The 12814-nt window shown below is 40.2% G+C and overlaps 1 protein-coding gene across 5 annotated transcripts in view; it reads right to left on the reverse strand.

Annotated features, from left to right (window-relative positions):
• Positions 1-12814, reverse strand: part of Dym (dymeclin) — a 257330-nt gene that overhangs the window by 153897 nt on the left and 90619 nt on the right. For all 5 annotated transcript variants that reach the window (XM_027397915.2, XM_027397914.2, XM_027397913.2 and 2 more), the window contains 4 exons: positions 10125-10307; positions 5348-5526; positions 3024-3149; positions 90-203 (listed from right to left, as the gene is read on the reverse strand). In XM_027397915.2, coding sequence (XP_027253716.1) covers positions 90-203; positions 3024-3149; positions 5348-5526; positions 10125-10307 — 602 coding nt within the window. The remainder of the gene's footprint in view (positions 1-89; positions 204-3023; positions 3150-5347; positions 5527-10124; positions 10308-12814) is intronic.

Genomic DNA, 12814 nt, shown 5'->3' on the forward strand with positions numbered 1-12814 from the left:
CATTTCATAACTATACTTCATGGGATAAAAATGCTTTACAACATGGTTTTAACTACATAAAGGCAGAGAAATAGCTATGGGATACTTACTCTAGTCCTGGTCATATTGTATTGTATGGTTCTTATTACGACCAGAATTAGGAGACTCCCCAGGGAAATTTCAGTTAAGACTCGTTCTGAATACCAAGTAATGTTTTTTAATATCTGTAATGAGGAAGAAAAGTTTGAGTAAAAATGAGTCCCTTAGGAAAAAAGTGTGTCCCCCATTCCCTGATAAGTCTAGTTTTGCTCTAAAGGTAAGTTAAGCAGTAAAAAAGTGAGAGATCTTCAGTTCTACTAAGCAAAGGGTGCTAATAGGTTTACTCCTCTTTTTCTAAATAGATGAGGGAGAGAAAACCAGTTCTACAATTCAAGAGGTTATCTACTAATATCATTAGTAGGCAAAGAGGATATATATATATATATATATATATATATATATATATATATATATATATCATTAGTAGACAGAGGAGATGTGTATATCTACTGATATCATTTGTAGACAGGAGATGTGTATATCTATTAATATAATCAGTAGACAAAGAGGAGATGTGTATATCTATTGATATCATTAGTAGACAGAGGATATGTATATCAAAGAGAAACAGTACACAAGATAAAAGAACAGGAAAACAAACAGCTTAGCAATTAGAAAGTAAGACAGAGTAGGTGCTGAGAGGCAGACCTTTCCCAACACAATGTAAAGAACCTCTACAGATAATTAGGAGAGTCCAGGGAAACCGTGAGCACAGCACTCAAGAAGAGACACCCCATGTTTACTTGGGGCTGTTCTGAGATGCCAGCAAGTACCAAGGCAATAAAGGTTATCTTACAAAAGGTACACAAATTCCTTAAGAGACAGCTAACAAAACTCAGATTAACCAAACTGTATATGAATACACACAGTAAATTAACACATAGTGACCAATCATGGTTTATCCCAAGAATGGGATGATTGCTTTCATATTAAAAGACTCACCAGTATAATTGACTATATTAGCAGATTAGAATACAAAAAAAGCTTGAGATAAAAAAATACATAAAGAATTCTTACAACCCACCAATAATATAAATAAGTCAACTTTTAAAAGGTGTGATATATAGATATTTATGTATCTCATACAAATATCAAAAATATACACTGGAGACAAAATGTTTACTTCAAAAACGATGCTGGGAAAACTGTAAATCCACACCCAGGATAAAAGTAGATCCCAATTTTTTGCCCTGCACAAAAATCAACTCCAAATAGACCAGATGTAAAATTCTGAAGCTGGCAGAGGAAAAATAACTCAAGATACTGGCATAAAGAGGACACCCTACATAAGACTCCAGTCACTCAGGAAATAATCACAATTGACAAATGTACTCTCATGAAGCTAAAAACTTGAGCACATAAAAGTAAACAATTAATGAAGAGACAACCTGCAGGATGAGAGAAAATTGTTGCTACCTACACATCTCACAGAAGACTGATTGCTAGAATACAGGAGGAACTCAAAATTCTAAATAACAAGAAATCAAACAGCCCAGTCATTAAATGGACTAATGATATGAGTAGAAATTTTTAAGAAAAGCTGAGATATACACAAAAAAATCAGAGAAATTCAAATTAAAACAATCAAGAAATGACACCTTCTCCCAGTCAGAATGGCAGACTTTTTAGAAAACAGTAATAGGGGCTGGAGAGATGGCTCAGCGGTTAAGAGCACCGACTGCTCTTCCAGAGGTCCTCAGTTCAATTCCCAGCAACCACATGGTGGCTCACAACCATCCATTATAAGATCTGGTACCCTCTTCTGGTGTGCAGATATACATGGAAGCAGAATGTTGTATACATAATAAATAAATAATAATAATAAAAAAAGGCAGGCACAAGTGATTTCTCCTGTCTTAAAAAAAAAAAAAAAAGGAAGAAAACAGTAATAAATGCTGATGCTGTGGCAAACGGAACACCAGGCAGATGAGATGGTTCAGTGGGTAATGAGAAAACTCAAGTGTTTGTCATTTGGCCTGACCCCTTGAGTTCACTTTTTTTTTTTTTTTTTTTAAGAGAAATCTCAAACACTTCTGGTGGGAATAGAAACTAAACCTAGCTACTATGGAAATCAATGTGGTAGTTCCTCAAAAAACTAAAACTAGATATAACATGATCCTTTTAGTCATATACCACTTTTGTCTATTTATCCAAAGGCCTCCAAGCCAACGTGTCACAAAGACACTTGCCCATCATGCTTACAATAGCACTATTCATGGTTGCTAAATTATGGAGCTAACCACGTGTCTGACAACAACATGGGAGAAGAAAATGTAGTTTATACACACAATGGAATTTTTTTTCAGCCATTAAGAACAAAGTTAGCTAGGTGTGCTAATAAACACCTGTGAATCCCCAGCATTGGGGAGGCAGAGGCAGGAAGGCCAGGAACTCAAGCCTCACCAACATGGATAGTTCAGAGCCAATTTGGGTTACATGAGACCCTGTCCCAAAATAACAATACAAAGAACAAAATGACATCATTTTCAGGAAAATGGGTACAACTGAAGATAATCACATTAAGTGAATTAAGTTAGTCTCAGATAAACAGCGTATGTTTTCTCCTGTTTCTGGTTGTTAAATTTCAAATACATAAAATCATGTATATACATGACATTAAAGTAGAAGTGAAATTGTCCTGGGGGAACAAAGAAATACGCAAATGCTCAAAATACATTGTATTTTCATATGAAAGTATCCTCATGTAACCAAGTATATTGTACAGCAAACATATACTAATAAAAACAGTAGCTAATCCTTGTTGAAAAGAGAATGAGGGTTAAAAGGCATGGTATTTGTTCATGGAACTAAGAAAACACCACCTCTAATCCAAGTCCTCCCACACAACTGTGCCAGAAGGAAAGAAGAAGATGAAACACTAAAGCCAAGTACTCGCTACAGACAAACATTTCTGTATGTATCCCTCCTCAGTCATGGGAACTTACCACTTCATGAATGGACCTATTGAAGCCATCATCTTCCGTAAGGATCAACAATATTATAAGGGCCATATATACATGATGTGAATTTCTTTCCTCAACATGATACAGAATCTCAAGAATTGGTAAAACCTAGGAGATAAAAAATCATAATAAACCATTTCAATACATTAGGAGAGCTTCACACCATTATTCTGTATGCTTTGCTCTAAGGTCATGTAGTTTTTGTAAATAAAAAGGATAAACAAACACTCACTTGGCTGCACATACTCTGCACACACATACCTCAATTCCCAAGCAAGAAAGTCATCACTAACTTTGTAAAGGTCTCGCCCAATGAAAGGTTAATGTCCAGAGACCCTGTTGGTAAACTTCTAGATGTCAGAACAACCTCCTCTAATTATAAAAGGAAGAAAAAGAAACGGGCTACTCAGCAAACCTTGGCTGCTCATCATTTTAAAGCATTTTAATCTGTATGCTTCATGCCACTTGCACTTCAATGCTAACAATCCACAAGAGCACTTTACATAAGCAATTAATAGAAGGGATCATTGCTGCCCATGATGCATCTTCTCAGTGTGCAGCCTGAGACTCCATCTACAGTGTGTCAGTCATGCATCTCACTTTATGATTCTGTTCACAAATGAATAAATCCATTTCTAATCATGTCTTTGACACTGTTAATTTGCTCATTCTGTACTAATTAGAGTAACCAACACTAAAAGTATATTATTACCCCTTGTATGAAACTATCACACACACTGTGCTGGCCAGTTTTATGTCAACTTAACATAAGCTAGAGTCCTTTTCAAAGAGGAAACCTTGACTGAGAAAATGCCCCACCAGATTGGCCTATAAACAAGCCTCTATGCATTTTCTTGACTGATGATAGATACAGAAGGGCCCAGTTCACTGTGGTCAGTGACGACCCTGGCTGGAGTCCTACTGTTTTAAGAAAGAAGGCTAAGAAAAATCAAGGAAAGCAAGCAAAGTGAGCAAAACCATTCTCTTCAGTTCTACCTCCAGGTTCCTGCCCTGTCTTCCTTGGAAAGATTATTATAAGCTGTAAGATGCAATAAACCCATGCCACACCATGCTTCTGCAAAGGACCTGGGGATCCAACATCTGGTGGCCTTCAAGGGTAACCACACACATATGTATACACACACACACACATACATATACACATACACACACACACACACACACACACACACACACACACACACACACACACACACACACACACACCCTGTCTCTGTGCTCCTCATCCCCACCAGGAGTCACAGTTTTTTCTCATGACTGGAGGACTTTCACACTGTATTCCGCTATTTAAGCCAATGCGTTCCTTACCTTTCTGGTGTGGAGACCAATTTTTAATCATTATACTTTTTGTTAATGTCATTGTGATAAAGAATATGGTAAAAATGCTAGTATTTTATGCTTCTTCGGCATTTACATAGTATTTAAAACTAATAAAAGAAGCTACCAAAGGCTGGTGAAACTTGTTCAACCTGTAGAACCTGAGACTGCGGGGACACAGGTTAATGACTGCAGTGACAGTTCACAGCATTTCATGCATACCCTGGTGCAGTAGCCTGCTTTTCCCTTTACTGAAACTCCAATAGTAAACATTAGCTCCAATGGAAATCACTGATTGCCTAAAGAAGATCTGTCTGCCAAGACAAATTGTGGAACTGATTTTATTCAGAGTGGACCTTTAAGTGCTGTCTGGCCAGGTGCCTGAAAATGACTAGCAGCCCAGGGGTTGCATTCGAGGACACTGGCATCCAGGCTGTGGGAACAATGGACCCTGGGGAAACTAAGCTGGAACAGTCACCCTTGCTTTCATCACTGTCAGCAGTGATGTGTGGCAATCAAGACCAATTACATGAACCCAGAGGACAGGACTCATTGGCTGGAAGGAACAAGAAGAAATAAAAATGTTCTTGAGGGTTATAGAGGATGATTCTTAGAGTACCCGCTCAGATGGAACATGGGCAACAGTTGGCTGCTAAAGACCTCAAGGACAGGATTTGTCACACTGATTGACAAGGACAGGGGTTGTGTCACACTGACTGACAAGGACAGGGTTATATCACACTGACTGACAAGGACAGGGGTTGTGTCACACTGACTGAGGCTGCCCACTCAGTTCTGCCATGAATAGCTCCCTGTAGACTGCCTCCCACAGTGAGGAAGTGCAGACCCTCTGCGTAGGTCTGGTGACATCTCCCATCAGGTGAGCACTCTTATCCTCTTGGAAAAGAAAATAAGTCACTCTTTGTAATGTCGCAAGGCACACATGGCATGTTTCTCATGATACTTACAAGATTCTCCATATCTGTTCGAGCCAACATGTAGGTCCTGACATTGCTGTTCTGATGAAGCAGAGTGTACAAGAGCAGTGTTGCTTGATCGGACGTCTGCTGCTCACACAGGGCTGTGTACAAACTGTTAAAGTTAATCTGGAAGGCATGTGGAATCGATGACGGGAAAGGACTGCTGTCTAAAAACATAGAAAATGAGCACAAAAATGTATAAAAAAGCATACGAGTAAGGTTCTACAAATAAGTAAACCATGGCTGATGCATTCACTAAAATTATTAATTCATTTTTAAGAAAAATGGCTAGAAAAACAACATATAGCTTAGCTAGTGTTATAATAAAGTAAAAATCAATATATGAAATACAGCAAGCCGAAGGCAACTTCTATGAAAGTTTTATTTAAAAGAAACTGAAGGGGTTGGAGAGAAGGCTCAATGTTGCAAACTTCTCTGGCAGAGCCTGCTTGGTTCCCTACCATGACTTCAGTGGCTCACAACCAGGTGTAACTGCAGCTCTTGGGAAACAACACCATCTAGCTGCCATAGTACCTGGTGCACACATGCCCATACCCGCACAGAGACAAACACACACATACATATTTAAAAATAAATAAAACCAATATTCAAAAAACTAAAAATTTAAAGATAACTGACTATAACTGCTAAGAAACTTACTAAAGTTTCTAAATGATAAGAAGTATAAATCATAGCTCATCTTATGAAACTTAGTGAAGTTCAATTAATTAGTTAGCTAGTTCAATTGTGTGTGTGTGTGTGTGTGTGAGAGAGAGAGAGAGAGAGAGAGAGAGAAGAGAGAGAGAGAGAGAGAGGGAGGGAGAGAGAGAGGGAGGAGAGAGAGAGAGAGAGAGAGAGAGAGAGAGAGAGAGAGAGAGCGCTAACGCATGCATGAGTGGGTGTGTGAATGTGTACATGTAAGTGGAGGCCAGATGAAGATTTTGGGTACCTCCCTCTATCACGCTATCATATTTTCTGTGGCTACAGACACACTGCCTTGGTTTTGCACAGGTTCTGATGTGAACTCAGCCTCTCCTGCTTTTGCATCAATTGCTTGTACTCACTGAGCTACCTCAACTCCTGAGTGATGCTGATTGAAAGATAATAGATTATTTGTTTGACAGAGCCGATTTCAAGACATCATAGCATCCAGGCTGTGGCAAGGTTATTACTCACTGCTCTCATCCTGGTCCACAATGAGAGAGCAAAAAGTGGAGGGCAAAGATAAGGAAAAACATGACATTTCAGGAGGAAAGTGTGTAGGTTTGAAGTTTCAGACAAGAGTGCAGAGGCCAAATCATGTGTCATTATTAAAGACCTTAGTGCCTGCTCCAATTCTAGACAGCAGGGAGGCTGTCATGAGGGCAAGACCCACTCACCAAAGACTACTACTTGTGAACATGCAAATTCCTCTGAAAGGAGAGAGCTTAAACTGGACACCACTGAAGGAGATCTCTGTTCAAAAACAACCATTTGGGCAGTGTTTCCCTAGCATCAGCACAAAGGCCAATGAAACTGTGGTCCACGGCGTCCAGGCTCCATCCTGAGGGGGCAGTAGAGCTTAACCATACCGTGTTGGATATGTAAGCATGAATGAAGCACCCACAGGGTCATGGTACTCATAACCACGTAAACATGGCTCCAGACAGGCCAGGCAATGTGTAACAGTTCCTGCAAGCAGACCCTGAGAGGCCACTGCATGAAGCTGGAGTAAATTCTAAGTTGCAATAAAAGGCCCCATGTCGTAACTAGCTCTAATTGTCAACTTGATGCAGCCAAGAGTCATCTGAGAGCAAAGTATATAGAGACTGAGGAAGTACCTAGATCAGACTGGCCTATGGGCATGACTGTGCTGAACTGTCTTCACTATTAACTGGTGCAGAAGAGCACAGCCCATTGCGGGTGGCACCATACCTAAGCAGGTGGTTCTGGGAAGTATAAGAAAACTAGTAAGCTGTGAGCCTGAGTGAGCCTGAGTGAATCTGAGTGAGCCAGAGTGAGTCTGAGTGAGCCAGAGTGAGCTCAGGAGAGTCTGAGTGAGCCCGGGTGAGTCTGAGTGAGCCCAAGTGAGCCAGAGAACAAGATAGCACACAATGCTGGCTTCATGACTCCTCCTTGAGCTCCTGTTCTGACTTTCCTCAGTGATGAATTGTGACCAATTGTGGCCAAATACATCCTTTTCTCTCCTTTTTAGTCAGAGTGTTTTATTACAGCTAGAGAAACTACCCCAGAATGTTGGACATACAAGGACTGTTGGATGTCTGGTAAGGAAAGCTGCAGGAACAGAGTGTAGATGGCCCAAATGGCAGGCAGTAGATACTGCAGGTGACAGAGCTGGAGCCACTCAGACCCTCTAGCAGGAGAGAGCAGCAGGTGCTGACATGGCACTGCAAGGATTAGTGTCTGTCTCACTGGGAATGCTTACGGATGCTATTCTACATCAGAAGTATGTAGCTTGGATTTGATTTTATAGGAGTTCACCATTAAGAGACTGTTTTGAGTCTCAGGTGAAACTTCAACTTTAGACTTGTAAACAGTGCTGGAATTGTGAGAGACTATGGGGACTCAATGAATTTTGCACTGAGGTGGCCATGAGCCAATGGGGAACAGAGTGGAAGGCTATGGCTTAAACGTTATATGTTAAGGTGTCACATTGACAAGGGATAGAGTTGTGATAGTCAAGTTGTATAAGACTCAGAATACCATAAAACAGATCTGGTTGTGTCTGTAAGGGGTCATCTAGATTAGGTTCATTGGGATGAGAAGACCGACCTTAACCATTGGGGGTCCCAGACTAAATAAAAGCAAGTGAACACAAGGGGGAGACAGCAAGCTGAGACAAGCACTCAGCACCCTCTGCCACCTGCCTGCAGATCAGATGTGACCATCTCTCAAGCTGCTACTGCCACAGTTCCTGCATAATGGACCACCCACGAACCAGAATAAACCCCCTGCCTTAACCTGTTGTCTGTATGCCACAGCAAAAAGACAAGGAAGTCATACAGCAAAGAAACACATATAAATATTTTTCATAGCAATTCTTCACAGTGACAGCAAAGTAGAGTAACTGGCCAACCGATGCCATATTGACTGTAGCCACAATATCTACATGTGCTTAGCCAACAGGTGGCATAGATCAACCAAAGTGTTTGACTATTATCCCTTATTTAATCTGTACAACAACTGAGTCATTGTTCTGCCCAATTTTAGAAATGATGAAATAGCAGCTTACAGAGATTAAATAAAATGTCCCAGGTCATTGCGAGTAAACCCAGGCTGACCTCTGCATCACACTGCTTCTCACAGTAACAGCAGCAATTGGTGAACCTACACTAAAGTAAAGCTCCTTTATTTCTCAAGGAACCACCTGAAACAGATTATAGTCTGTCTGACTCTGCTGTCAGCACTTGGAATTACTGTGCCACTGTATGGTCGGTCTCCTAGGAGGATGAGCTCAGACAAAATTCAATTCTAAGGTGTTGAGCAGGGTTCAATTTAACTGCACATGAACCTTTGGCCTATGTAGCAGAAGTTCCAACAGGACAAACCATACACTGAGTCCTTGCTGTGTTTTCTACTCTACTCTTGCTTAAAGTGCTATATGACAGTATATCCTTATTACAGACAACACCAACGAGAACTCCCAAGATTATACAAACTGCCAAAGGTCTCACTCTGAAATGACCAGGGTATGATATGAACCCAGGTCAGTTCAGCTCCAAAATGAGCTTTCTCAGTCATTAAGTAACACCGTCACCAAGGAAAAGAGTATAGTAATAGAGGAGAAAAATACCATTCAACACACGAGTTTTCGTTTCCTATCCATTGAGCTGCTACTGGTTCCCCACTTGCACTGCGGGTTTGAATACCTGTCCTCCCCCAAATGCACATTAAAGCTTAGCTGCCAATACAGTAATAGAGTTTTCAGGAAGTGATTCAGGCATGAATGCTCCTCCTTTTCGAGTGGTGTTAAGGCCTTTGTAAAAGAGGCTTCACACAGCTTCACCATTTAGCCCCCCATCCCTTGTACTATGTGAGAACACAGCACTAAGGCAGCACTGGGGATACGGCCCTCAACAGACACTATACCTGTTGGCGCTTTGACCTTCCACTCAACAGTCTCGAGCACTGTGAGAAATAAACTTCTGTTCTTTACAAATCACCCAGACTTAAGGACTTTGCTACAGCAGCACATATGGATAAGGACTCTGCATGTGATACTTTCAAAAATGACAGCACAAATCCTCTGACTATGAAAAACTACAATATGTCAACAAAGGACATGGTACAGAGAACCACACTTCTCGCTCATCTTAATATTGTGTGAGTGATGGACGCACCTTGGCCACCCAAGTATAGGTGGCATACAAACTTCTGATACCCCATACCCAACTACATCAACTTGGATTCCCCCCAAAAAAAGTTTGTTGATTTTTGTTACAATATTTAGTCCTATAAAACTTTAACCAAAAGACAGACTTCAAAATTTTAAAACAACCTATCACATAGGCTTCACAGGCTAATTCTTGTCCCTAACATTTAAGTTCAGGCTACTTTGATAGTCTCTGAAACAAATGTAAATTTAATGGATATAAAGGACCACAGACTTCTTCTAAGAATTCTTGCGCCTCCCTGAGGAAAATGGCACAAAACACATTCCAACTTCCTCTAATCAACACTTATATCAGAAACCATACAGTAATAAGCAGACCGGAGAGGAAAAGCCACTGCTTACTAGGAAGAGGCTCAAAGAAACCCCACCAACCTTGTGTGTTCTTAAAGGATGTGACAGCTTGTCTGTAGGGATTTGGTGTGTCTGGTGCATCCGTCAGGTTCACCAGCACCAGCAGAAGCAGGAGACTCTGGTTGGCCAGAGGGGAAGTAAGTTCTGGAGAGGTAGCTGCTTTGCTGCTTGCCCCGCCTAGTGTGAAGACAGTCCAGAGACCAGCTTGGAAAGAAAACACATAGTTAGCACTGCACCACCAATAATGTTGAGTATTCTATATGTTCATGCTTTAAACTTCAAAATACATTCTTTAATTAAAAACAAAACAAGTTCATTTTTTGAGCATTCTCCTATAGATTGTCTACATAGACACCCCAAACCATGGATGAGTGTATATCTTACATGTTTTTGTGTTGAAATGAAGTATTTTGAATATATGAGCTTAAGGTACCATTACAATTATTTTCACCAGTTTATTATAATGTTTAAAACATAACTACTAGACACAGTAAAATTACATGTTAATTATATGCCTAGTGGACAAAGCTGCTGTGGCACTCACTCCATTATAAATATACTTTTAGCTAATGCATACTGGAACAGCTCTTCGACAAAGAATCAAAAGTCTTACTCCATTTTACTCCAGCCAGAAGAGCTACCATTAAGAAAACAAGTAGCAGCAAATGATAGCAAGAATATAGGGGGAACAGAGTCCTGTACACTGCAGGTGGGGACGTGTATTCGTCCAACCACCATGAAAGTCAGTATGGAACTGCATGGCCAAGCTACATCACTCCTGATTATACACCACAACACTCTGAATCAAGATACCAGAGGCACCCTCACATCTCTTTATAGCAGTACTCAAGGGCCAAGACATGGAATCAATGGAAAAAATGAATAAAGAAAATGTGGTACCTCTATACAAAGGAGTTCTACTCAGTCATCAAGAATAAAAATAATATCACTTGCAGGAAAATGGATGCAAGTATAGATCATCATATTAGGAAAGATAAGTCAAACTCCGAAAGATAAATATAGCATGCTTTCTCTCACTGAAGGATTCCAAGTTTTTTTATAAGTACAGAAAAATAACACATGTATATGGAACATGAGAGCAGAATTCAGATTGTCTGGTGGGGGGGGATGAATATGAATAATGAGAATGGGGCGAGGAGGAAGGGTAGGGTGTCTGGGCTAATTTGGTTAAAGCCCATGAACTACCTGTATATTAAAATGTCTTTGTGAAATGTATCAGTGTGTACAATAACATACACCAATGAATATTTACTTACATTAAAGCCTTCTTATATACACAGTAATAAACAATGAAAAGTAGACTTAATTCTAGTAATAATTGTAACAGATACAATGTTCAGGAATACAAAGCCAGTGAGATGGATGCCTCAGCAAGGAAAGGAACTCGCTGCCTAGCCTGATGATCTGGGTTTGATCTCTAGGGCCCACAGAATGATGAGAACCAACTTCCACAAGCTGTCCTTGGAACTCCACATAACTGTGTGTTCAGGTGCACACGCACAAGTGAATAAATATAAAAAATATATAAGATATTTGGGCTGACATCCACTAAACAAGGCATGGGAAATCTGAATTAAAGTAGAAATATTTCTGATAAGATGTGGTAATGCAGAAGTGTCAGTTTGCCACTAAGAGAATCTAAATTCCTGCACAACATCTATAAAAATACTAATAGGAATTTACGTGATACTGAGTAACACAGCGGAAGAAAAATATTATTGCATAGAAAAGAAGAAGGGAAACACTTCAGGGGGCTGTTCTATTCACATGACAACATTTCTGTGAAAGCTAAAATCATTTTTAAAAGATGGATTTTGGCCGGGTAGTGGTGGTGCATGCCTTTAATCCCAGCACTCAGGAGGCAGAGGCAGGCAGATCTCTGTGAGTTCAAGGCCAGCCAGGGCTACAAAGAGAAACCCTGTCTCAAAAAACTAAAGAAAAAAATTAGTAAAAATCTCTCTCTATATATATATAGCTATATAGGCCATCCATGAGAACAGATTTTTTTTAATTTGGTCCAGTTTTGTTTGTTTTGGTAAATAGAGTCTCATCATGCAGCCCATTAATTTCAAGATCTGCTTGCCTTGGTATTTGTATTACTGAAATTATAGGCACACTGTAAGCCTAACAAGAACAGAAAAATTCAGTTATTTTTTTAAATATTGTTTTTAAAAAGTATGCACACATACTAATTAACCACAGTAAGAGTCCAACTGATACTGAATTTTTTTGGAAATATTTGACAATTATCACTGACTTTTCTCCTGAACTGCCCTCCCTGAGGACAAACTTTCTTGGTACCAGAAAGCAGCATGAAAGCTTCCAAAGGAGGGAGGCAACCGACAGTCCTACCCAACCTCTGAACTACATCAACAACCAGCACAGCACGATGACCCTAAGAGTACACTAGTGGCACACATACCACAGCAGTAACCAACAGCTCTCTAACTGGACTTGCTCAACAAGAAGAGGAAGACGATGACTGGTACTGGAAACCTAGTTAACTACCCAGTGCTAGTGAAGTCATGGTTATTGGAGGAATTCTACAACCACTGATGAATGGGTAAGTCCTTCTGTATATATGTTTCTCTTATTGGTTGATGAATAAAACACTGTTGGCCAAAGGCAGGATGATAAGCGGGACTAGGAGACAAGGAGAATTCTGGGAGAGGTAGGCATAGGGAGTCCAC

Source organism: Cricetulus griseus, chromosome 2 (genome assembly GCF_003668045.3).
Source record: "Cricetulus griseus strain 17A/GY chromosome 2, alternate assembly CriGri-PICRH-1.0, whole genome shotgun sequence".
Taxonomy (NCBI): domain Eukaryota; kingdom Metazoa; phylum Chordata; class Mammalia; order Rodentia; family Cricetidae; genus Cricetulus; species Cricetulus griseus.